Genomic DNA, 26,821 nt, shown 5'->3' with positions numbered 1-26,821 from the left:
AAGCTAAGTATTTAAAATTATAACTAGTCAAAATATTAACGTGTTTATAATTGATCTGACAATTTTTATCATAAACATTCTGTTTGAGTTTGATTCAAAGTGCTATTGTTTCTCTCCTTAGAAATGTAGTTCTCTACGTTTTTTTTAACTTCAATGCGAAGTTGAATCTGTAGCAACTTTCTTTATAGCTTTTGATTATTTGGCTTGGTCTAGCCTGCCAATATCTTGAGAGATCTGCTGGATAACAAGACTTCTATTAATACCCTGCAGTTTTCCACAATGGAATTTGCATACATTTTGGATCTGAAAAATTAATTGTCCTTCAAAGCTAACTTAGGTTAAGGAATGTGATTGTACTGTATTCCGCTTGTGTTTGGTAGTATTCTGACGGCAGCATCTCAGGTCTTGTCCAAAAAGTTGTGTGGCCATAGTTACAGCTAGAGAGGCTTTCTTTTTATTTATTACAGCTCTCTGTATGTATGTGGGAGTCCTTATTGACTATTAAAATATAGAGGTACTGTACAGTTTAGTTTAATCCAGGAGTTCTCAAGTCAAGTTGTAAGTTTTTACTGGCTCTTGGAAAATAAATGTACTGTACGTTTTACTGTTTAATCCAGGGACTCATAAGTAGAGCTGTGTGAATAACTGATTTTTTTGTTTCAGTTCCAAAAAATTGGGGGGGAAATTGTTTTGGATCAACCGGTGGTCATTGGTTCTGAAGCTTCATCCACATGACTTCTTCCTAAATATGCTCATGAGTTGCCCGGGGTTATCATAATTTAAAAAAAATTGTTTACCAATAATTTTGATCACATGTTCAGTTTTTGTCTTGTTAGTAAATACTGGGCACACTTTCTGTGGAAAGGAACTATGCTTTTCTTGTGTCAGAACATGCACAAAAGTCTTGGGTAGAATTTCTAACTATATTTTTCTCTCTGAGGACCATTCCATTGAGTGCAGCTGGTCTTTGTCTCTTTCACTAGTGCTGCCTCAGAGTAAAGTCCCTGCCATCTGCACTATAGACAGTAGCTATGCAATCCATGAAGACTTCGGCAACATTACCCCCACTATTCCCATCTGTTGAGTGCATGTCTGTCTGTGTTAATAATTTTGTCCTTTATTTTCAGACCTCTATCTGCTTCACGTGTGAATGCACATCTTGATGAGGGCAGGTGGAAAAACAGTCCCCAAAAGAGTCATCCTGGAAATATTGTGCACATCTTGGAGGGGATTGCATAGATTTATATTGCACTGCCATTAGCTTTAAATTATGGGTTTAGAAACTTATTTTGTATTCCTCCTAGCATTTACAGAATTGACTTCTTTAATACACATTTGACACAAGCTTATTTGCTGAACTCTGAAAATTTCTAATATAAAGTTTTTGCAGATGTTTGTATTCAGCATTTTTTTCAGATTAAACATTCAATGGGACCTCTTTGAGATAGTCACTAAATATTTTAAAGAGAAATTGACTATATTTCAAGGTGCCAATTTCCCAAAATGAGTTTAAAAGTAGTTTCCCTAATTTACCTGCCCTTTAATATCTTTTTTTTGTGAGTTAGTAATCAATTAAATATTTTCTCTCCTTTGATACATGAAAGACCCTTCTTTCCTATACACCGCTCCATGTAACAGATAGACACAGACATGCACAACTAAGTTGACACTACCAAGAACAGTGAAATGGTTAAAATTAACAAAATGCTATCAAATGCATGATGTAAACAAACAATAGAGAAATAACTTTCTGTAATTTTTTGGGTATCGTAATCTTAGGTGTTGCTTGTGACAATAGATGATGAAAAATAATTAGTTATTTTTAAGTTGGAGTGCTTAACATCAACCACCAATCAGTTGCTTGTCACAGATCCTATTGCTTGTCCGCCTGACTTTGACCTATCATGTCGTCAGTGGCCCTTCTTAACCAGTTCCGGACTGGACAATGCCTCTGTACAGCCAAGCAGCACCGTTGGGGTCTTGGAGGCAATACACGCTGCAGCGAAGATCAAACGGTGATGCCCATTGTCAAGGAGTGCCCGCTAACCAAATTCAGCAGTGGGCTCCGAGAGCTCCACTTGGCTACTGAGAACACTATTGTTTGGCTCGGCGAATATGCAAATGCAAAATAAATGAGCAGGAATAATAAGGGAAGAGAATATCTCAATAAACTTGTGTTGTCTTTCATAATAAATTTTACAAAATATACAGCATTGTGTGCTACCATTATTAGATACATAGAGGTTGAGAGTTTGTGGAAGATGACTGAGTCACGTTAACAAGCTGTGTACAAATGTTTTTACAGTGGATCAGATTGTGAACCTCTCAGTGTCAATACTGAGTACTTACTCATACAGCTAGTTCCAGTAACATTAGCAGAATGACATATGTGAATAAAAGTTCACTAGTGTAAGTAAGAAATTTACAATATGACTGTAAGTAGCTTGAGCCAAACATTTTGCCCTAAATGTAAACTATTTGTATTACAGATGTATTTTTCCTTTAATATGTACAATATAATATGAAATCCTAAAGATGGTGCAAGTAAGATGCATTGTTTTGAATTCTCATAGTAATATCTAGAATTCAATAGTTATTAAAGACTTGGTTACATATAAACTAGACCTTCATGAACTCACTGTGAGGCTGTATTTACCTATTTAATTTTTTTCCAATACTGACATCATTTTTCTTAGGTTATTTTTAGTTTAAATCCTCTTAGTCTCTTATCTATCTCCAGCTACTCTTGATGCTTAATAAGTGAGACCTTTGCAGACTTCTGTAGTGGCTTGAAAGAGCACCCCACTGACTCTGTGCTGAGTGATGGATAGATTCCCTGCCTGCTGTTCACTTTACTGCTAGATTCACCTAGGGTGCAATATCCTAACAAAGCAGAGCAGGGAATTGAAATGTGTTCTTCTGAGAACAGCAGTAAGTAAAGCTGCCTTTCTAGCTATTCTCTCAATTAGCTCCTAGGAGACTTTCATGCTTTAGCTAGTTTCTCTTGGGAATTTGTGACCTGATAACATATTGCTATAAATAATTATTTTGCCAGTATCAAAGTATGTACTGTATACAAAAGGCAAGTGACACTTTTCAGCATCTCTATTAGATGCTGTAAATAGCACTTGTTTTCAGGCAAGCTTTTTTGGGGGGGTGGAGGGGATTCAGTCTTGTTACTTCCCATCTTCATGACTCCAGTGGTTAGTTTCCCGCTGCTCCCTGAAGTGAAATTGACAATGAGTGGTGCAGAGCTCACCAGCAGAGGTGAGGATGTGGAGAGCAGTGTGAAATTAATTTGCAGTTATTTTGGGGAGATCAGGTTGATAGTTAAACATTTTGGTGATCATTGGTTGTATTGTGGGGTATGATTAGGAAAAACTGGCTCCTTTATACATATGCTGCAGTGATCCATTTCACTCCACACTCTGGAACAGGATAGTCAGGAAAAGGCTACTGTGTAAAACCTACTTTTGGAAAGAACAGGCCTTCAAAAAACAAGATGAGAGCAGAGGTCACTTTAGATCATGCTTATTCAGCCATGATGGAGTTTAACAGTTGTAACTGATCAGCGCATCTGGCCCACTGAGGATGGGGCCCGCACCTGAGAAATGTGCATAATCAGATTTAGAAATTTATGATAACTCTGGTAGTCAATATAAGCTAGATCAGACCATTTTATGGCTTGATCACCGGCCTTGTCTTCACAAGCCCCTTTCCCAGGAAATCTTCCACTGTTACTATTGGGCAGTGACACCAGTGGTAACTGTGTAAGTAACAAGCATAAGTGGCATTCGCTGACATATTTTTCACTGTCATCTAAACACACGCAGACCTTTTCCTTGCTGTTAAATAGGCATTACCACGATATAGGGTTAAAGTATAATGGTGGCCTGGGTTGCTACTCCATTGTTAAAACTGAGGGGGTTTTGTATGTAAAGTAAGGATTCTACTGTGTAGGAAAAATATGTGTACGCTCCAAAATTACAGCACTGACTCATTGGATACACCATGACATTTCTGAGGATTCACAATTATAGTTTTTTAATTTGAGGGGAACTGATGTGTTGGGGAATGTGGAAAATACCCACACACCCCAAGTTCCCTGTAAGTCAGGAAGTATGGAAAACTGAACTTTTATACTCTGACTACTTTTTGCTGCTCCAAAGTGGTATAAACTAATCAACACATCTCAGTGAATCTGACCTTAAATTTCAGTTTTTATTTGTGTGTGTGTGTGTGTGTATTTTGTATAACATGAATTTCATTAAAAAGATTGATAATGCATATCATCATTATTATTAGATATCACATTCTATTTGGGTTTCCTGTTCACTGTTCATGTATTAAATGCTTTTTTAATAAGTAAGTTGAGATGGATTTAAGGTTGAGTATATATGAAAAATTTAGGGTAAAAAAGATTACATGGATGTTGTAACTATCCACAGAATAAGCAGCATAAAAACCCAAGAAATTCAGAGTTAAAGTTAAATGTCAAAGAAATAAAACATGTTGTGGCATGGAAATACACAGTTAAGCACCCGAACAACTTTAACTTTGCCCTGTAGAGGCACTACGAAGAGGGGGAAAAAAATCTCTTCCTTTAAAAATCAGTTTAACTTAATCTGGGACTACACACACTAGTATGCATTCATCATAAATGTCTGGTTATTGCATGATGTCATTGCGGGAGCAGAGTTAAGATTGTTCGAATGCTCTAACTATGCTTTTCCATGAACACTAATGATATCATAGGGAAGCTTCACTTATAGAGATATTGAGGTTTAACGGTTGTTTGTAAACTGCTTCCAAGATGCCATATAGGGGCAAGTATAAGATACTGCTCTAAGTAGTAGTTGCAAGTCTTTAGTTTTCCTTTAGTATGCTTATAGCCAACACTTTTGAGTGCAGTTGAGTCTTATTTTATATTATCATACAAAATCTAATTTTTTTGTAGCGAAATGTTAATTACCTTATTGAACAGCACTGAGAGCCTGACAGCATTTTTGACAGCTATGAAATATCTGTCAGGGATGGTTTAGGTTTACTTGGTCCTGCTCAGCCCAGGAGTCTGGACTTTGATGACCTCTCGAGGTCCCTTCCAGCCCTACATTTCTGTGATTCCATCTGTCTACGTTCAAATTAAATACATGGCCTCTACAGCCCTTATGGATAAAACTAGAATGAATGAGAAAGAAGGCGGAGAAATCTGTTCAATCTGTTTTCCTTCTCTTTTCCTGTCTTTTTTACATAATTTCTTCAATATAAGCAAGTGTTTAAATAATTTTATGGCTAATAGGAGGGAACAGATTTAAGAATTTAGCTCTAGATGCGATATCTGTAGCTTATTTTTTAAAACAACTGTGTTTTAATTTTGTGTTTAAAAGCAGGGAAAGCATTCCTGATTTTAATTGTATTTTTGGAATAGGAAAGGGGAAATGGAGTGTGATTACATAACTGAAAAACTAAATATTTAGTGCCCATAAAAATAATATATTGTCCATTTGTTTTATTATTGAGCATATAAATTTAATGTTTTATCAGAACTATCAATTATGTAACTATAAACTCTAACAGCTCTGTGCCTTGCTGTGTAGCAGAAGCTGTTAATCTGCATAAACAAATTTTTCATAGATTAACGTCTTTTTTCTCCAACTTGAAAATGCTTCCACAAATTGGCAGTCCTGAACTCTTGCGATGTGTTGCACAGAATCGGCTTGTTTTTATGGCAGTATAGCTGAAGGAATGTAATGCTCCAAATCTGCTGCTAGAGAAATCCAACTGCATTAGCATGTTGTAAGTAGGCACTAAACATCTTTTTTCTCTCCACTGTGTCATGCTCTTGCAATTTCTTATGTTCCGTTTGCCTGTTGCCACACTACTTTAGTCAAATTTACATCTGGGCTTCAGTCTTAAAGCTTTGACTACACTGTCTCCACAAAACCCACATTCATTCCCTCACCACTTGTCTTTGAAGCTCTTTACGGACAAGTGGACAAAAATGAGGTATGTGTAGGGATGTTACTTCAATATGTCAATACTATTAGGGTTATTTTGGTGGAATCAAGCCACTGAACACCAAAATGATATAAAGCTTTACCAAAAAATAAAATAAAATAATCCACGTGTACAGCCATGGAGGCAGTATAGATGGGTAACTCTAGTTGTAAGTAACTAAGTTCACAGTGTTGATCACTGTATGTTAAAAGGTTTAAAATTTTGGACAGTTTGGATTGAGTATTCTTGTTGTTACATTAATCTCTCAAATTTAACATTTTGCTTGATATCTCTGGGATTAGTAATTTAAAACAATAGGTGTTTTCCATTGAGTTTTCATGTTTTATGAGAATCGGGAATGGCATTTCTTCAATCTACGAAATTCTTTTAGTTAATTTAGTAATTTCCACCTGTGTCTAGTCGTACTCTTGTCTGAAGAGCAAGTGTGTGTGTGTGTGTGGGGGGGTAGTTTTTAACCACTTACAATGGATTAGTAGCACTCACTGGGCATTAGTGTACAGGCAAACACTACCATACTGACTTTGTGCTATGGTGTTCTTCTCATTTGTAAAACTTCTGCTGTTCCAGGTTGTATGTTACTAATTGTAATAACTTATTTTTTGACAGATTTGACAAATGTGCACTAAACTGACATTCTCTAATGTATTTACTTATGACTTTAGCAAGACTTGAGCTTTGAGCAAGTATATTAATACAGTAACCCCATTTACCATCTGTGTCTTTGCATTCAGGTAAATCTAAAACTTTTACAGATTTTTATAGTTAAAGGGAGGCAGTGTTTTCTAGTGGACAGAGTACTGGATTGAGAGCCAGGAAGACCTGGGCTTTGTACTTAGCTCTCTTTGATTTACTGTGAGATCTTAGTCAAGTCACTTCTGCTCTCGGTACCTGTTTCCCCATCCTCTTCTTAAAAAGAGCTTTGAAATGTATAGTTGAAAAGTACAGTGTAGATTTAATTATTATTCTTAATGACTTGCACTTTAATGTTTTTTAAAAATATCAAATTTTCTAAGTAAATTGACTTAAGTTTATATAATATCTCTTGTAATAATTAGGCCTATAAATTTACCCTAATTGCGAGCTCAAATGTAAGAAATAAGCGAAAGTTTATAAAATGTCACAATCACCTAGAATAATAACTGTTGATGGAAAAAGGTGCGAAAGCGAAACAGACTGAATTAATCCAAACAGAAAGGCCTTAACACAATCCTTGAGTCATAACAGGAGATCATGCCTGTTAAATAAGACAAGTGTGGGACCGCGAATCAGTGGGCCAAAATTGGTGTATCAGAAATTAGGCCTAATTGGTGAACAAAATAATGAGGGGATGGGCTATTCTACCCCTCTCTCCTTCTGGATGTCCTGAAAAGAAAAGTTTTTTGGGGGGGGAAATAGTCAAGAAGCAGCAGCTGTCATTTAACAACTGTTGCAGTGGGTTTTACCATCATAGCTGTCACCCCTGCCGTCTTCTGTGAACCTGAGATCTATCATAACACTGAGGGGCCTTCGTTGTCCTGAGAGAGATCTGGACCGGGCTAGAAAGAGGGACCCAAATGACATTGGGATTGCCACCTCCCCCAACTTTGGCTAAATCCCAAACTCCAGCTGGGATGTGGCATTTTTTTTTGCCTAACCCCCACTGCCTTGTGTGTCCTCCTCCTTCTCATCCTTATTTCTTCTCTTGTATTCCGTCTCTCCTTTTGCCTTCTGTTTTAATAAGAGACCGGCGTAGCTGGCCAAGATTATGTGTATTTTGAAACACCGCTCTAAGCCTGTGACCTGAAAATGGCAGCTAATAGCAAAGCCCTAAACAGCCCAATGCTGGTACAGATTGCCAGGTCTCACAGTGACTAATAAGACCATGTGCCATGTCTGAGTTTCTCCAGCAGAGAGACGGTAAATAGGAACCAACCCCAGAGACAGAAGCTGCATTTTCTATCTTTGCTGTTCTTCTCTCCCCTCTTGTGTTTGTCTTTTAGTAAATGGGATTGGACCTCAGCAGCAGCAATCGCTCCAGCCCCTTCCAACTAATTTCTTCTCTTTTCCCCAAAATGACAATTACCATCATTATTTCCATCTAAAATACTGTGAAAATGAGGACAGAAAGGAGGATTCTTTTTAGAAAAGTTTCTCCAGCTAGAAGGAAAAGAAACAAGGAATGTTGTTAAAATGAAAGCTTTACTTTCAATTTCGAAGGCTTTACCTGATTTTCCTTTTCTATGTGTTTAATAAAAGGTTACAATTTTTATCGGTGTGTTTGCCGTGGTACTAAGCAGGCCAGGATCTCAGTATACCAAACCTTGAACTTAGCTTGAAACTGTTTAATGTTGGGCAGTGACAGGGTCATGTTAACACCTTTGAGTAGTTGGGCCTATATAGTCCATCTAAATAAATGTAACACACCTTTACCAGTAAAACGAAGTTTAATTTATGGTTTTGTATAAAAATCAGGTATACATTGTGTCATTTAACACACTATATAAATCAGAACTTAATGTCATTAAAGCACTTAATACTTAAACTTTACACCGTAATTTTTTTTAATGTAAAAAGTAACTGGTCACTAACACATCAGCTCTCTCTCATGAAGAGGGTCATTTTCACTAGAGATAACGGACACTGCCTTCAGAGCTGTTCATTATCTTTACAGCCTGAGATTCATTAGCTAATACAGATGGGATAACCAGTGTGTCTCAGCACCAGAAGACTCAGCACAGCAAGCCTTTCAGCAACAAAGAAAATAAAAGCATTCCTGTGTAACAGGCTTCAGCACTTATCTCTGTTCTCTGGTACTGTTTGTGCTGTACCAAAGCAGCTGCTCCTCCGAGTTAAGAGAGAACAAACTCAACATGGTGTGAAATTACTGCACTACCATTCACATTCATTAGAGTTATATTGTTACCAGCTACAAGCATGACTGGTCTTTGCATGAATAATAAAATGAAATGCTACTTTGTGAGTTCTACCTTAGAACACTGGCAAGCCACAACACTAACCTTGAAACCATATATAGTAGACCCTCAGAGTGACCAATGCCTCGGGAGTGGAGGTTCGTAATTCTGAAATGTTTGTAATTCTGAACAAAACCTTATGGTTGTTCTTCAGAAATTTACAACTGAACATTGACTTTATACAGCTTTGAAACTTTTCTATGCAGAAGAAAAATGCTGCTTTTAACCCTGTTAATTTAAATGAAACAAGCAAAGAAACAGTTTCCTTGCCTTGTCAAATCTTTTTTAAACTTTCCCTTTATTTTTTTAGTAGTTCATGTTTAGCATAGTACTGCAGTGGCTTTGCATTTTTTTGTCTCTTCTGCTGCCTGATTGCGTACTTCTGGTTCCAAGTGAGGTGTTTGGTTGACCAGTCAGTTCATAACTCTGGTGTTCGTAACTCTGAGGTTCTGCTGTATAGTATCACCACATCTGGGTTAATTTTACAGCAACTGTCCTGTCCAATGTTGGAAGAGGGTTCATAGTTATGAGACTTGAAAAATGCAGGTTTGAAGCATGCAGAAGAAAACATGGTAAATACATGTGGAGAAGTTTCTTGGTATGTGTTCCTATAATTGTTTCTGCTGCCAAAATATTCAGCTCCAATAGACTTCAGATAGAGTCTTTTCATAGGGGAAGCAAATCTCACACAAATCCATGACACTAAAAAGGTTCTTTTCCTCTTGTTCAATTAGAAATGACCTAATGATACACCAGAGACTCTCAGCTCTTATTTATTCCTCCTCTAGCAGGGATACGTTTAATTTCAGACACAACTTTTCAGTCTGTCTCCAGTTTGAGTATTTTGCTAGTACTGCAGTTATGAGATTGCAAGAGACTTTTAAGAATGGCTGCAAATGCTCCACATGCATAGTTTTTCCAAGATGGCGTTTACCTTTGTGCAGTCCAATCACCACTAACCTGAAAGCCAAAGGAAACTCTTTCCAGGAGGTGAATTAATAAAGCAACTCCTGGAGAGTGACAAGACATTTGTTAGCTTTCTGTTTAATTTTACAGTCCAGAGGGGCTCTCACTCCACTGGTCTTGTGAATAAAATCTTTCGTATTTTACCAGGCTCTAAACCAATCGCAAAGCCACATTATTCTTTTTTTGCTCAAACTCTTCATAGAAGTAACTTTTTAAAATTTTGGGTACCTGCCTCGCTTAGACAAGGCCAAACACGTAGTGCAATTCACTTTATGAAATTTCACAATCTTAAAACAATCTAAGGTGTCTAAGTTGATTCTGGCATGGTGCATAAATGATAGACTGACCTTTTTTTTACATTACCTGTTAACATAGAAGTGGAGGATCTTTCTACCATGACTTCTGTGCCTATTTATTTCAATTGTGGTAGCACCCAAAGGCCCCAATCAAGTTCAAGACCTGATTGTTCTAGGTGCTGTACATTCAAGAAGACATGGTCCCCTCTACAGAGTTCACAACCTAAAAAAAAAAAATGGTGGAGAAGAGATGAGTACATAATGCATTTGTCCTCAAGCAGTCGCTTGGTAATCAGTGTACTCTTACTACTCTCTGTATACCAGTGGTATCCAACTTTTTTATGCTCAAGATAACTTTTTGAATCTAAGGGCAACCTAGGATCTGCCCCCACCCCTTCCCCAAAGCCACGCCCCACTCCATTCCCCCCCCTCCCCTGTTGCTCGCTCTCACTCACTTTCACAGGCTCGGGCAGGGGGTGCAGGGCTTCACAGTGTGGGAGGGGGCTCTGGGCTAAGCCTGGGGCAGGGGGTTGGGATGCAGGAGGGGGTGAGGGGTGCAAGCTCTAGGAGGGAGTTTGGGTGCAGGAGGGGGCTCTGGGTTGAGGCAGAGTATTGGAGTGCCGGAGGGGGTACAGGGTGCTGGCTCCGGGAGGCGGGTCAGAGCTGGGGGTTGGGAAATTACCCTAATTACATTTGCTTTTGGGCACCTGATCTCATGTATATTGACATGGTTTTTATACTAACTAGTTCTTTCAGAAGTATGGTGCACCTTAATCCCATTTTCAAAGAATCAGATTAATGAAAAAGATTCATGAACAAACATGGCATTTCTGAGCATGTCTGTAGGTATTCCATCCTGACTTCCCTGAAAAAAATACTGTGGCCAAGGAATAACAACAATATTAGAATTATATATTGTAGCAAATACTTTATTTTAAAGAGAGACAATTTATAATGTGCTAATATTAACATAGATAAGGTTGAGAATTGAGTGGATAGAGATTATGGTAGGCTTGTAGCAAAATACTTTCAGGTGATACAGCAGCCCCCAAGTCATCCTGCCAATTTTTGTTGTTTTACAATTACATATTCCTATTTTAAAAACATTTCTTTCCCATGTTGTTGGGACAATCGGGAAGCTTTCCTTAAAGAGAAAAAGTGATACAGAGTGCATGGCATGCTGTCCATTGCATGAAAAAACAAACTGAAAAACTAGAGAATTTTTTTCTATCATGATTGTTTTCCAGCGAAGTTGATATGTCCCTTTTAGACATACAGATTCATGTTTGTGACTAAGTTACTAATACTGAATTATTTAAGGACATGACCTAAACCTAGAAATAGGTGCGTGTATGGACCTGTTTATAGGTTATCTGTAAAAGTTTTTGATGGTTAATAGTAAGGAGTGTTTTTTAGGTAAAAGGAAACGTATGGAAGCTGTGAAACTGCAGTTGTTTCCTTCAGTGAAATCTGACTACAGACGAATCATCTTTAGATTGCATCCTTGTTTTATGACACCCATCTGTGTCTTCCCTCCACTCCTCAGGATGGAAAAAAGTGACCCAAGGCAATTTGTCTGTAGTCTATTTACAGATTAATCCCATTCTGATTACAGCACTAATTCAGTGCAGATCATATGACTGGAAACTGTAGAAACACGTGTTTGCGAGTGAGCTTACATGCTGTCTTGATGTAGATCAGTGATTATTGCTGCTGTTCCAGTTGCTCTGTAAGAACCCTTTGAAACAACTTCAAGAAAGACCGGTATTTTCTTTAGTTTATCAAAGTATTTGTATGGACAGATAATGAAGCTGAATTTTGTTTGCCGTTATTCACTATAATTTAAGGCTGATTATATTCATTTCTCATTAGATCCTTCTGGTAAAATAACTAAACTAGGACATATACTGTAATCATTCCATTCCCTCAATCAAAGAAGTTTGCAGACTGTTGCAGTATTTTGGGACCTTAGTTGAACCAGATTCACATGATATTATAAATGATTTTTGTCCAGTAGTTAGTCCTCCTAAGATTGGCTATTTGGTTTTCCCAGAAATAAAATACAATGTGGTGAAATATTGGGATATTTTCATTTCATACTGAATAACTTTCACAATCAGAGTAACAGTTTACTGTACTGTAGTAGAAATACCCACTGTTAAAAAGAAAGGTATATTTATTAGAAGCAGAAATTGGCCTTTTGGTTGAATATTCAGCTATTATGAATTTTGCATTCTGAGTGTCTTTTAGTGAGATTACTCAACATGTGCTAAAATAAATGAGCAGCCTGTTATCTTCAATAGAAGCTGAAGTCCACTTTTTTCCCTTGTGGAATTGTTTGGGCTAAAAGCCCATTATGTAGTACATGGCAGTGACATTTGGATGAAGGTAGGGATTTAAACCACTAGCATGCATTTCATGTAATTGCTTTAATGATTATAAACATAGAATAAAAACCAACTGGATTTGGATACTAATCCTGGCATAGTATTCCTCTTAAACCTTTCCCTATTTTATTAAACAATGGTTCAGCTTCCAGAGATGATACAACCTACCACTGTACACAGATTAGCAAATAAATAAGCCTTCCAAACACTCACTACTTGACCTGTTCTGTCGTCATTTTCATCATAAGAGGAAGAATGAAGACCCTCTGTGAAATGTGGCATTTTGCTAATGGGGGGAGAGCATGAGTTATCTTCAGTTATTTTTCTGAATCTGTGCCTGAGCATTTGTCTGTAGAGTTTATTTCTTATGGTATTACTTTAGTGAGGTGGGGAGAGGAGGTAGTTACCTAAAGTATTTATGAAGAACATTTTCAGGTATGTTAGGTAGAAATGTACAAGGTAGATGAATATGAATTGAAAATGTATAAGTGGTACCTAAATGAGTAATTTTTCTGTAAGTAGTCATTTTAACTCTATTTTCAAATAGTACAAGAATCTAATTTGTAAACATCTCAGATTTTGCCCATGCAAAAATTTTGATATTGTGTACTATCAAATTTAAAAAAAAAATTCTCAAATTTCAGTTGTTAGCTGATTCTACTTAATGCAGCTCATTGTGCCACTGTGAAAGTGGATTGGGTATATTTGAGAGAGAGAGAGATCAGTCTCACTTAATTTAAGGGTTTTGGGGTTTTTTAGTCAAACTGGGCTGCTTCCTTGAAAATAACTTGGTATTTAAAGTGTAAGTTAAGATGCAGCTTGGTTCAATTGGATAATTTATTTAGAAACGTAACCACACTTACTGTACGTGCACTTCTATCTTTTCATTTTCTACCCTTTTTTTCCCCTGAAATGTGTTGATGTCCCCATGAAATGTGAAGCTAAGCTGGTAACTGTATGTTTATCCATATGTACAACATGTGCTACCGTAGCTTGTATGCCATATTAGAATCAATAGGTGAACAGGTCCTTGTTCTGCAGTAGGTTGAGAAAAGCGGAATACTGATTCTGTCAGGGTGTACAGTTACTTATATATGTGTCATCCACAGACATTGAAACTCACGCATTTAAAATACTTTGAGACCTTAATGCTTAGATTACCGAAATTAATTCCAACTTCAGACCTAGCATAGCTATTTAGTGAACTGCTCATTGTGGATATCTTGGATGTTGTGAGATTTGTAATTATGCATTTACTTGAAAATAATGAAATTAATTATGTCTAAAAATCATCACTCGACAATTTAAATATTAGTTAATTTAATTGCAACACTGAATGAAGTCTTTTGGTATGTGGAAGGTGCTCAGATGCAACGGAGACACTTGCATGTTGCTGTGATGGAGGCCACATAATATCTAGGCTATGCAAGCCATTCTTCCGGTTTTACGACAGATGGGCCTCTTTTTGGGTGGTTTGTCTTCTGTCTAGTGCTGAGACAAAACCAGACATCGTTTTGTCTGCCATTTTGAAGAGTGTGCAGCTTCATCTGCACTGGCATGACCTTGCATACACAGTGTGTGCAAGGTCACACCGGCCAGGGCTGTTTCATGCAACTTCTGGAAGTGATGGAATGTCCAGTATTCTGGGACTCTGTGAGTGGCCACTCTAAGCTAGACAGCAACTAGATCCTGCTGTTGGACTCCTGCACCTGTGTGAAGTGCTGTTGGTGTTCAGTGGGACTCTGTCAGCAAACACAGAGTTCCACCTGCATGCATCTCACTGTGGGATTGGTCATAAAGACCCAGTCCTGCATCAGGCTACAGTAGCATGCTCTCCAGGACCTAGACAAAGCCCTGTTCACTTCAGTGGGACTGTGCATAAGTGTGGTGATTGGCACAAGGATCAGGACTCTAAAGAACAATTCTGGCTGTTCAGTCATGTAGAATTTAAAACCCATAGGTTATTACATCTTTACGCTGTGGGTTAGAGTATATATATTTTTGCTCATACTACATATTACAATGCTTAAAATAGGGGTAGCAAAATTTATTAGACTCCATGGTGAAATAGAAAATTGTTACAGGAGATGGTTCTTTTTTTGAAAAATGTTTGAGACTACAACAACTTGTATCCTCTTAATGTTCGGTTTCTACAATTCATATAAATTATTCCAAATTAATGATGGATACGGGAAGTCTGTTCCTTGGTGTAATACTTAAGCTGTAGGGCCAAATTGTGAACCCCTTAGTCACATTTAGTAGCCTGTTTTGAAAATAGTTTCATTGAAGTCAGTGGCAATGTGTGGAGTATGGTAAACATAAGAAGAGGTGTTGTAATCTCTGCAGAAATAAGCACTGATTTGTGCAGACAATGAACTTTCTTTGACTCTCTCTGTCTGACTGCCATATCATCCCTCCTTTTTTGCCAGTTTGTCCTCAAGGAAGCGTTTTATCAGCTATTGATTGCCTGGTTGTAAGCAAATTTTATTCATTTAAAAACATGCTCTTTCTGTACTTCTTCATATATAGACACACAGCCCAAAAAAAAAAAGTTTGTGTCCCCCCCTCAACCCCCCGTGTCTGTTCTGAAGTGAGACCTGTGGGTTTGGTGTGTTAGGGGGGAAAAGGACAGAAAATGCAGATTGCAAATATTGCTTTGCAGTCATCTGTTTTGGGCTTCTATCCACAAAGATTCTTGAATCTAGTTTCTCTAACAGAAAGCAATGGCACTGTCAATGGATACTTCTAAAGCCGACATTTTTCTCTAGAAGACAGGATTCTTGAGTAATGTATGGGCATAAAGTTGAATCCTTCTCAGGTAAAAGCCTAGTCAAATTTAACTGCCATGGGGCTTTCTCCTGCCCGTTGTATTCTTCTTAAAGGATGCTAGGGGCATTTTACCTGAACTCTGAACCAGTGGAAACTGGTGCAAAGGGACACTGCAGCCCTTCCCACCCAATGTCATTGGACTCTAACTTAAATTTTGTCGGACCTGATGCTTGGAGATGTGACAGGTGGGTCCCCCCGCACCCTCCCCCGAAGCCATAATGCACTTTCTCTTGGGAGACAAGAAAAAGTCAGTCTAAAGTTTGCTCTTTGATAAATAGTGCGAGCCAGTGACTTTCCCAGTCCTCACTCAGTCTCTTTGCGAGTGAATTGTTCTGACTTTTTCCTGTTCACTACTCCTATCCTTCCCGTCTGTCTTCTGCTGCCGCCTCTTTCTGACATCTTGCCTTTCACTTCATGTTCCATCTTCACCTCCTCAGTCTCATTTATTTTGATACTAGAAACTTAAACCAGGAGAATATTTTGTTTTACTATAAGAAAATTTTCATGATCAAAACAATTCATAAGGCAACATTTCTTAATTAGTACAACATTAATTTTGTCCACATAGTATAATATTGCCACAAGTAAACTCACAATGACATGTTATTGTGTAGTTTTCTTTTCTTTTTTTTTTGCTGGGTGGATGAGTGATATGAGGAAATCTCTCAAAGCGATCAGTAAAGAATTAAGATGACAGCATCATAAATGACTTCAGGGAAAAAAGGTCTTGTCAAACAAACTTGATATTGTTTTTCAATGAGATATCTAGTTTGGTTGATGAAAGTAACTGGTGTCATAATCTACTTGAACTTCTATAAGGCATTTGATTTAATGCCTCCCAGTATTATGATTAAAAATTATCATGATACAAAATCAATGTAGCACATATTAAACTAATTTAAAAACTGACTAACAATTAACTTTCTGAAATCGTAATGGGAATAGTCATCAAATGGCTAAATAGTGGGGTTCTACAGGATCTGGTTTTGTCCTAATATTATTCAGTGTCTTTATCAGTGATTTGGAAGAAAATATAAAATCATTGTTTATACAGTGTGCATATGACAACCTGCTTGGTGGAGTGGTAAATGAGAAGTTGATTATACAAAGCGATCTGGATTGCTTGGTAAGCTAGGCTCATTAAAAGAATGTGCCTTTTTATTATAGCTAAATGCAAGGTGTTACATCTAGGAGCAAACAGCGTAGATCTCTTTTACCAGATAGGGTAATGTGTCCTGTAAAGGAGTGACTCTGGAAAGGATTTAGGTGTTATGGTGGATAGCTGATTGTGAACTCCTGGTGCAATGCTGTTTATCCGGTACTATGTCCAGTTTTGATGTGAACACTTCAGAGAGGATTTGGAAAAATTGCAGGGGCTTCAGAATGGAGCTACAAGACTGATTTGAGGTCTGAAAACCTGCCTTATGATGATAAGAATCTTGATTGATATATTTAGCTTATCAAAGAGGAGGTTAAGAGAAATTCAGACTGGAAATAGGGCACAAATATTTAACAGTGAGAGTACTTAACTGTTGGATTGAAGAATTTTCCATCACTTTAATACCTTAAATAAGGGTCGAATGTCTTTCTAAAAGATATGCTGTGGCTCAGCCAGAAGTTATGGGACTGATGGAGGAATTAATGGGTACAATTCTTTGGCCTATGTTAAGCAGGTGGTCAAAATGTTGGTCCAGTGCTTAATTTGTAACAAAAGAGGTGCAGGGGCACAATCAATTTTTTTTACATAACTTATGCTGCAAGCCCAGAGGTGCCGGGTCTATGAACTGGCAAGTCCTAGCACAAATTAAGCACTGTATTGGTCCCTTCTTGCTTTAAAATCTTATGACTGTGGAGCTGAGGCATCAGAGTCCCATCTCTCTGACTTGAAAGCTCTCAGAGTTCTCTATTTTCAGAGGCCAGTAACTTTAGAATAAAATACTTAACACTTGGAGGGCTCCTTGTAACTTCTGTATATACATCCTCATAAAACCCTTATGAGAAAAGTAAACATCATACTCACATTACGGATCAGGAAACTCAGACACCAGTTGGAGTGATTTATCCGAAGTGGTGTGCTTAGAGTTAGAAAATTTGCAGTGAAAACTCTTTTCTTTCTTAGAATCCAGAAATCTAACATGCAACAACCCAATAAAGGGGGAAAGAAACAGACAGACATACATAGCAGGTGCTACCTAAAGCAGAGAGGCACAACTCAACGCACCTTGATGACTGGCTCTTTTGCAGGCTAATTGCTGAGGAACCAGATCATGTTTCTTTCAGAGCCCCCTAGGCCACAAGCGGGACCAGGAATTCCCTTAGAATTTAAAATGATCGCTTGTAATTTTAACACAGGTTTCAAAACACCACACAAAGATGCTTGGTCGCAGATCCAAGATCAGAACAGAGTTCCCAAGTCTGATTGACAGTGTGGGTTAGTGGATTCATCTTTGTTGTATTCACCTCTATTATATCACCATGCAGTAGTTAACTCTGTTCTTTTGTATAACCGAAAAATGTTCTCCTATTAATAGACTGTTTAGTGGGAGGCTGAAGAAAATGTTTGTGGTCTGACATGAGTTATGGTTCCAGTTATTGATCTCTGACTTCAAATAGTAGTGTATGTTAGGGGTAAATTCACTACTGCAAGACGTGCTCAGCCACTTAAATAACCAGGAGGAGTTGAATATGTGTAGATATATAATCTAACCAAAGAATGATTGGAATTTACTTAATAAAGGACAGTAAATTTACGCTGTGTTGCCCTTGCTTACATGATTCCCCCCCCCCCCATAAGTGTCTTGAACCACCTTCCTGTTTGAAAAGTACTGTAACCTTGAAACATTTTTTTTTTCTGTTCTAGAAAAGTTTACTTGAACTAGTTTTTAACCTTTCCGGTTTTGTATTCTCTAGGTCAGTAACAGATCCACGAGATGGAAAGAGAGTTGCACTCAAAAAGATGCCCAATGTCTTCCAAAATCTGGTCTCTTGCAAAAGGGTCTTCCGGGAATTGAAGATGTTGTGTTTTTTTAAGCATGACAATGTGAGTAAAGTTTGTGTTCTTAGTATACTAATAGAAGTTTGAAGAAAAGATTTAAAATTTGGATTCTTTAAATCAACTTTAAAAATCCATTTGCTTTAGGATTCTCTAAAAATCCAGAGGTTGTACACAGTGAAAGGATTAAATTCCTGGCTTATGGGTGCTTGCACCCACTTATTCATCCTGATCTGAAATGACTGACATAGTGGAATCTCTGCCTAAATGTCCTTTATTTCACTATCTTGTCTTGTCTTCTCCCTCCTCTTTATATCCAGTTCATCTGAGGGTTTCAGATTCTAAAAATGATTTTCTTGTATGTGGTTAAATGCTGAATTCACATCAGTGGTGGCAGTACTGAATTGTTGGTGTACTTTTATTCTTGCATCTGCCTTAATAAATGGGAGTGAGGGGAAAGCAAAGCAGATTCATGGAAGCTTTAAGACTTTTTTTTCCTAGACATAAGAAGGCTTTTGAAGTATACATGAATCTCTGTTTGGCCAGCAATCCCTACTCCACTCTATCATCTGATTTAAATGAGTCTTATTTTTTCAGTCCTCTTCCAACCCAATTTGGTCATGGATATCACTAAAGTACAACCCATTAACCTGTGATGATAATCTGATCAGCAGAAAAAGAATTCTACCCATAAACTCACTCTGTGATTATTTCAGCAGTCCAGATTCTGCTCAGAAATCTGTGTATAAATTGTAGAGAAGCATAAACTGAGGAATCAGTTGGAGAAATGGCTAAAAAGTTGTTAGTGTGGGGAATGGAGGAGTTTTTCATACATTAAGTAACAGGAGTGTGGACCCAGAGGTGGTGTCTCTTCTAATTCAAAGAGCTGACCGATTTGTATACTATTGGTAGCAGTTCAGGTTTTACTTGCAGTTTCTGTTCTGGCAGATATGTCTGTTGTACTGTAAGTAGAACTTAATAATTCTGCATTGATTTATTTGCTTAGAGACTCTCTTTATAAAGACAGCCCTTAATTAGAGCGAAGAGCCAATCTCAGACTGAGGAGATTGCAGAAAAAACACAAACTGGACTCTAGAAATAAGCCAGATGGTAACTAACTAAAACACTGTAACAAAGCTGCAGCTTCCAGGGGTGACCTACAAATCATACTCAAATTTCTGCAAAACAGTACTCCAAGGTAGAATAGGTACTGTGTAACAGACTTCTACACGAGCAAACATTTTTCTTTGTCTTTACACTGATTCATAGCCATTGGGTGCCTCCCCCATCCCGCCGCCCCTTCCTGATAACTGTATACTTTTCCAAAGTTCCCACAGGATGCGCAGACCCTTGGTGGAAATAAAGCTCATGACAGTAGGGGAGATTTTTTTTTTTATACTCTTTATAAAAATGCTGTGACACCCGAGTCTAAGAAAATCTTTGTTTTGTTTTTTTACTGAAGATTTCCATGGGGTAATACATTAAATCATTTCTGTGCAGCAGCTTCATTACAGGTTAACTTGTGTTATGAAGTAAGAAGTAATAAATTGCTTTGGCAGGTGATCTGAAGCGGAGTCTGATAACAACAGAAGCAGTTTGTGCAAATGCACTTAAATGCCATAGATTATATTCCCCACACCAAAGTAGTTTTCTAGTCTTGTGAGGATTTAAATTCTGTGCAATTGCTTTCTCAAAGATGTCACTGTAGGGACACAACTTAAGTGACTATCTGGGCTGTTGGTTCAAAAAGTGAATAACTTTAATGTCTGTTGTAAATGCCTTTATGGAAATGGAGCGATATGTTGGGATGTTGTTAAAAAGATAAATTGCAAGACAAAATCAATCCCCTTTTTGTTTGTATACTTAGTATATTTTACATTTAAAATTGACTTCAAACTTCTTTCAGAGGTTTTGTGGTCGTATTTTTACATTTGTGATACTAGGGCCAAGATATTTTAAAATGGGTGCCTTAAACTTGTGCTTTTAAGCTAGTATACAGGCACCTGAAATATAGCTTTATTTTTTAAAAAGCGCTGAACAGCTAGCACCTTGCATTGACTTAGAGCCGCTGGGCGCTTAGTACTTTTGAAAATCAGACCACTTACTCAGGCGTCTAATTGTGGATTCAGGAGCTTGGGTTTAGGCATCCATTTTGAAAATCTTGCCCTCTGAACATCTTATCCTAACTCTCCTTATTTTGTTGGGAGAAACAAAGACACGGGCTAAATTCTACGCTCACCTGCATGCTGTGCAAACTTCCTGAAGTCAGTGGGGCTGGCATTGTCATGCGAGTGCAAAATTTTTCCTTGTGTCCTGTGTTGACAGAATACAGCCTGTGTGACAGTGTTGCCATACAATATAACATGCAGTGATGTCAACTTTACAAATATTTGGAAGCCAGCTACTCTTTCACCTTTTAAAGAGTTGTTCTCCAAATGTGAAGACCAGCCTAATCTTAGTTTGTGGGGCAGAATAAGGCTAAGTCCTAGTAGAAAAATGAGTCTGTTTACAGACAGAGATGTTGGTAGGTAGGATACAGAAAGTCTACTTAGGTGTTTGAAATTAATAAATAACAAGTAAATTATGCCAGCCGTAAAGTAGGACTTAGTCATCGGCCAGGCCAAGGTTAAACAGTCAAATCTTAATTCACCAGCCAGTTAAAAATTATGTTCTGTTTGTCAAATCTATTAATAGGACATCTCAAATATTTTAAACAGGAGGCAAACAAAGTGTTAAAAAAGTATAGCCTGACCTTGCCTTTGTAGTAAGTATTTGCTTTGATTTGACTAAGATTTCTGTTTTCTCTCTGGTAAAATTGTCTTGCCTGTTGTTCCATAGGTGCTCTCCGCCCTTGACATACTCCAGCCTCCACACATTGACTACTTTGAAGAAATGTATCCTAAATATAAAATAATTTTAATTGAGGTAGGTGTGATTGACTTTAGAGAATTGCAAGTGTTTGATTTAATCTGTGATCTCTATATAGCAAATTGGAAAGAACTTGGGCCCAGTTTTCATAGCCTTTACGTGAATAGTTTTGTTGACATCAAGGGGACTGCTCATGCAAGAGCAGTTTGTTCATGCTATCATTAGAGATGAACAGGTTCAGGATTGATCGTGAAGCTTTGACTTCATGAGTGCCAACAGGCAAGTGGGGTATAGTGCTGCTTACCAGCAGGCACCACTTGTAGTTACTATTCCCCCAAATACTGTCTTGAAAATTACTTCCAAGAATTATTTCTTTGTTGGTCTGTGTTTATTAGGTAACACTCTAAAACAATTCCTAAAAGTGCCCATCTTCTCATGCTCACCCGTGAATGGTGATGACACATACCAGGATATGGAATTTCTAGGGATATTCTTATGCAACTAGTGATGTGTGGCATCTATTATTCAGGCCTCGTATTGAAGTCAAAAACAGATGCCACATGGAATTATACATTGTTTACCATAGCATTTTCACAAAAGAGCCCATGTGCTGTTGTGGATAATTTTTTGAGAAACCATGATAGATGGCCTAACATTAAGATATTTCTCAGATCACTGGAAGAGTGTTGATTCATTCCAAAAAACAATATTTGACAACTATGAAAAAATACATATGTATTGTGTATTATTATTTATGTTGGCCGGTTTTGTTTTTTGAGGGAGATGAAGTTAAAAAGTGTACTGGGAACATATTTAGTGATTGATTATCTGTGACCTGTTAGTTGCACGTTCTTATATATTATAGAGAAATATAAATAATTAGGCAATATTATGGCTAGAGCTCACTTGCTTTAATAGAAATATAATTCTAGAATATTTTTAGCCTTTTGTATAGCGCCCATCACCACAATATATAAGTAGTGAGTTATACAAAAAGTACATAGGAATATTATGATTCTGGTTTCAGCATCAAGGGCTGTGATTAAAATAAGAATCGTTTTGTTCCTCTTAGCAAGACTTTACCATCTTACAGATCTAGAGATCCCAATAAAATGTTATGCCTACCCTGATCTCACTAATCGATTACTATTTTTAGAGCTAATTTACACATTTAATACACAAAATGTTAATTTATTGGAAATGTTTAGGAAAGTTTTTTTTAAACAGTTCTTAATAGGGAAATAAACCAGATAATCAGTGTACACTGGGATTATTTGGTTATAGACATATTTCCAGTGGAAAATAATTCATCAGACTCCTTTCCATGACTGATATTTAAAGTAAACTGCAAAACTTTACAAACATTTTAAAATGTTTTAAGAACCCAAATAAGTAGCAGAATATTTTTTGCAGACTTAAAAGGAAAAGGGTATTTTAAGGAGCAGATAAGTTAAGTAATGTAAAAGTTATTTTTATTAAGATACTTGGTTAATGTTTCATACTGAAGAATATATAGAAAGGGTATGTACTCAGTGAGCTTTTTAATGCAGGAGTGTGTTTGTCCTTTTCCCTTTTTATGGAACTTAGGTTTTAGAGACTATCTAAATAATTTACTTAACTCACTTTCAGTTTCTTACAGTATATCACCATAACAAACATCAACATAAGGCTTGTAAATAAAGTAATAGAACTTTATTAAAAGATGCAAATAAATTTGTCGTTAATGGATTGTCAACGTCCAAGTTCAGTATTCTGTGTGTGTCCTGAAAACAGGTCCTGTTTTAGATCGTTTTATTGTTTTCAGTTGTGGTCAGGGAAATGTAAGTTAGAATTTGTCAAGTAAATGAACTGTTTAATAAATACATTGTTTTTAAAAGTTATTCTCTATGCAACATACATTATGTATATATCAGTTATAAATACTATACCTGTATTAGATAGGATTAAAGCATAATAGAATAGTTTGTAAAATTATAACATGCAAGCTATAGTAATGACGTCTTTAAGTTTAATCAAAAGTTTATCCGAACTGAGAGTTCAGAATGAATGTCTGCTCACCTGTGTACCCTCTTATTAAAATATTTTAAATCTATAGAACCAAAAAGCAGGTCACAGCTATATTACCATAATTTTAATGGCGAGAAATGCTGAGGAGAAATCTGAAACATTTCTGGGTTTTGTTCCCTTTTTAATTCTCTATTTTCCAGTGGAATCCTTTGGTCTTGTAATAAATAAATCTTAGCTAAATGGTGCTAACTTTTAGATACAGTTAAGTCCTTGTAGTTGTGAGAGAAACACCATTTTATGTTTGGCTTTTTTTCAAGAACTATAAACTTACAGGCTTACTAACTGAAGCTTGTTATATAAGAAACAAAGTTCATAGTGGTGGAAGATAGAGGAATCCAAGGTCAACCCCAGAGCTGTTTTATTTTAAAATGAATAATAAGACAATTAACGTGGGCAAACTACATGAAACTAACTGTTAAAATTTTGGTCTTAAACCAATTAAGTGAAAGACTGAAAGTTGCTGAAAAACTGCTTAGGGTAAAAACACAGATTCTATTTAAATTACATGCTAGTGGGGAATATCCTCAGACTTTTTTCTGTATGTGATATAAACCTATCAGATTTTCTGATAAATTAAAACTACGAGTGGCTAGTTTTGTGTGCCAAGATTTTAAATATAGTTTTCCAGAGGTTAGCTTTCTTCTTAGTTCCTAATATCCTCAGAAGTGTGAAAATAATATCAGGTTTGTCTGTTTGGCATACAGACGTCCTCACCCTCTCCTTGCTTTTCATAGTGCACAATCCAGGATGTCTCTAATTTTGATTATTCTGTTACTTTCTTATTTGCCAAAATCATAATTGAAGAGGTCATCAATTTTTGGAATAAGCTTTATTTGTTAACTTTTAGCTTCCTCCTCCCCCGCAGAAAAATATTGCAGAGGCCTGCATTAAGTGCTGTATTTCAAATATTTCCCAGTGAACAGAAGATTTTATAGACGTATGGGGGAGGAGTGCATGTGTGTGCGCGTGCACACACACGCACAGGTATGTATGCTTGGGTTTTTGTGTGTATATATTGTAAAATTAAGAATCTGCAGGATATTCTTTCTTGCATACAGGCCTCCATATTTTGATAGTAGGCCTTCAGCCTTCTCTGCTGCTTTTTGAGGCAGGGACAAACTTGTGGGCACTCACTGAAGAGCCAGCCTATTTCTCTGTCTCTTGAGCTGCGGAGATTTCCTCTTCAGAGGTCAATATTCAAAAATAAATAATTCTGTTTCACTTGAACTCTGGAATATATTAGATCAAATTGAAGTTCTTAAATTTTTCAATAAAATAAAATTGGAAAAATAAAGATGACTTTTTTTTTGTGAAAAATGGTTCCAGTTTTTTGACCAACTGTCTATCCGCTCAGAATTTTGAAATTCCCCATATTTTTCAACAAGCTCTAATATTGGCGGCTAAAAATATTTTACATTACTGAACATTTCAGTAGCTCTCACATCTTGTAGGATCAGACTGTTTTGCTGAGGTGGAACAAATGGCATGGGAATGCAAAGGCGGCGGGGGGGGGGGGAAGAGTGCCGGGTTGCTGCACCTTGTTCTCCAGGTGCATTGAAGATGGAAGGAAAATGCTGCCAACAGATGGGCTCCACCTCAGGGGGATAGCCTGTCATAGAAAGGTGCATGTACAGCTCCCTGCACCCAACTGTGTGCCTGTTCTCTCGTGCAAAGCAGGAGTCTGGTGCCAAACTGTCTTCAGTTAGGCCAAATGTAAGATTAGTCAAAGCTCCCAACCCAACTGTAGGACTCATCTCAGCTTGTGCATCTGATTGTTGGCTACCTGGGCTTGGCCCTTATATTGGAATAGAGTTCTTTTCTGCTAGAATAGATAACTCAGAAGGTGCATCTTAAATGCCAAATGGAATTTTTAGGCTGATTTTACAAATTATGTATCTTTTTGGTAGGGAAATATTTAGATAAATGTCTCCCTAAGGCAGCCGAAGAAGAACGAGAATCTCTGTACTGTTAGTATACAGTATGTGCCTGTAGGGCACATGTAGTTTTAGCTGAGGAAAAAGTCAGTCGGACGGAAATAATAACAAATTCCATGGAGACCATGGTATCTTCTTGCTTTTATGTTTTCACACCATTGAATCTAATTTGTCAACCAGTAGTGGCATAGTATTCGATACGGTCTGTGGAAAAAGCTTAATTTGCTTTTTTCCCTCATCATGCACTAACTATAGCTTTTAATTATTTAAGGGTTTGAGACTGGGTATTGTGTAAAGATATGACACCATGTTATGAATTGCAATACCGTATGTTTGTTTTATTAAAACTACATCTGTGGGTTCATTCAGCACCTGATTCGTGAAATAGCAAGTTCAGCGCATGTGGCAAAAGGCTGGTAGGAAGAAGAATCTGGGTTCCATTCCTGCCTCTGTCACCATTTGGAATGATGTGCTCTTAGGCAAGTTAGTTGTGGTAATATGTTGTAAGGATTCCTCATATCCATCACAGCAGTTCTCATTGAATTGATATAAATTATAGACTTATAGCAGATACAAGATTATAGTCATTATTCATTTCAAAATTATAGTAGGAGGAAATCTAAGCGAAAATTGCAGCAGTTATTTTTCTGATTAATTTAAATATTTGCAAAAAATTACCAAAAGATGATTGTTCCTTAAATGTTGCAAGCCAAATACGTTTATTTTTCCCATCAGCATTGCTATAACATGCGACCAAACACCAAGCAATAACTTTATGTTATAGCATCTGTTAAGTTAGTTGTCAGTGTCCTTGTTCAGTCTGGTTTATTTTATCAGAGTTGTTTTAGTTTGACCATTGCTTTGTTATGTTTCACTCTGATACTTGAGGCAGGGAGGGAGAAATGGAAAAAACAGGTTATTTTTATTAGACTGGAAAAATCATTTGTCGTTAAAAACCTGTATTGTACACCCATCTTGCAAAGCTACCATTGCAATGTATATTTTTCTCTGTGTCTGGAATTAGAGATGAAGTCAATCTTGGAATTGGTGCTTAGAAATTGCTTACCCAAAATATTGAATGTTTCATTAGACTAGTCTGGATTGAGATGAGTTTTCTGTACACTTATTGTATGTTGATATGTTACTTCCCCAAACGCCTTTCAGGGCTAAGAAAACTGCAAGCTAATTTGTAGCTTCACAATAAACTGCTGATTTTAAAAGCATTTGTGCAGTAGATTCAGAATATAAAAATAAAAGCTTTGTAAGTAATGATTTGATAACACATACTTGTATAAAGCAAGGGATTGTTTATTTGTCTGAGTCAAGCATAAAAATCTTTACAGGATTTATTTGTGGGTTAAGAGTACCCAGTTCATCAAATAGGATTGACTATTTCCACAGGATTTTCCATATAATTACAACGTGGAATGCAGTACTTTTCCTCTGTGCAACTCTCAAGGTTGTGTAATTCATTAAATATTTCTCAGCTTGCATAAGTGGCCAGATCCTACAT

At 37.1% G+C, this 26,821-nt stretch overlaps 1 protein-coding gene across 3 annotated transcripts in view; it reads left to right on the top strand.

Moving 5' to 3' along the window:
• The window catches only part of NLK (nemo like kinase), a 106,865-nt gene that overhangs the window by 39,923 nt on the left and 40,121 nt on the right, over positions 1-26,821 (top strand). For all 3 annotated transcript variants that reach the window (XM_039507354.1, XM_039507352.1, XM_039507353.1), the window contains 2 exons: positions 18,358-18,487; positions 21,278-21,333. In XM_039507354.1, the coding sequence (XP_039363288.1) occupies positions 18,358-18,487; positions 21,278-21,333 (186 nt within the window). The remainder of the gene's footprint in view (positions 1-18,357; positions 18,488-21,277; positions 21,334-26,821) is intronic.

This window comes from Mauremys reevesii, linkage group 20, assembly GCF_016161935.1.
Source record: "Mauremys reevesii isolate NIE-2019 linkage group 20, ASM1616193v1, whole genome shotgun sequence".
Taxonomy (NCBI): domain Eukaryota; kingdom Metazoa; phylum Chordata; order Testudines; family Geoemydidae; genus Mauremys; species Mauremys reevesii.
This window is presented reverse-complemented; position numbering and strand designations above follow the sequence as displayed.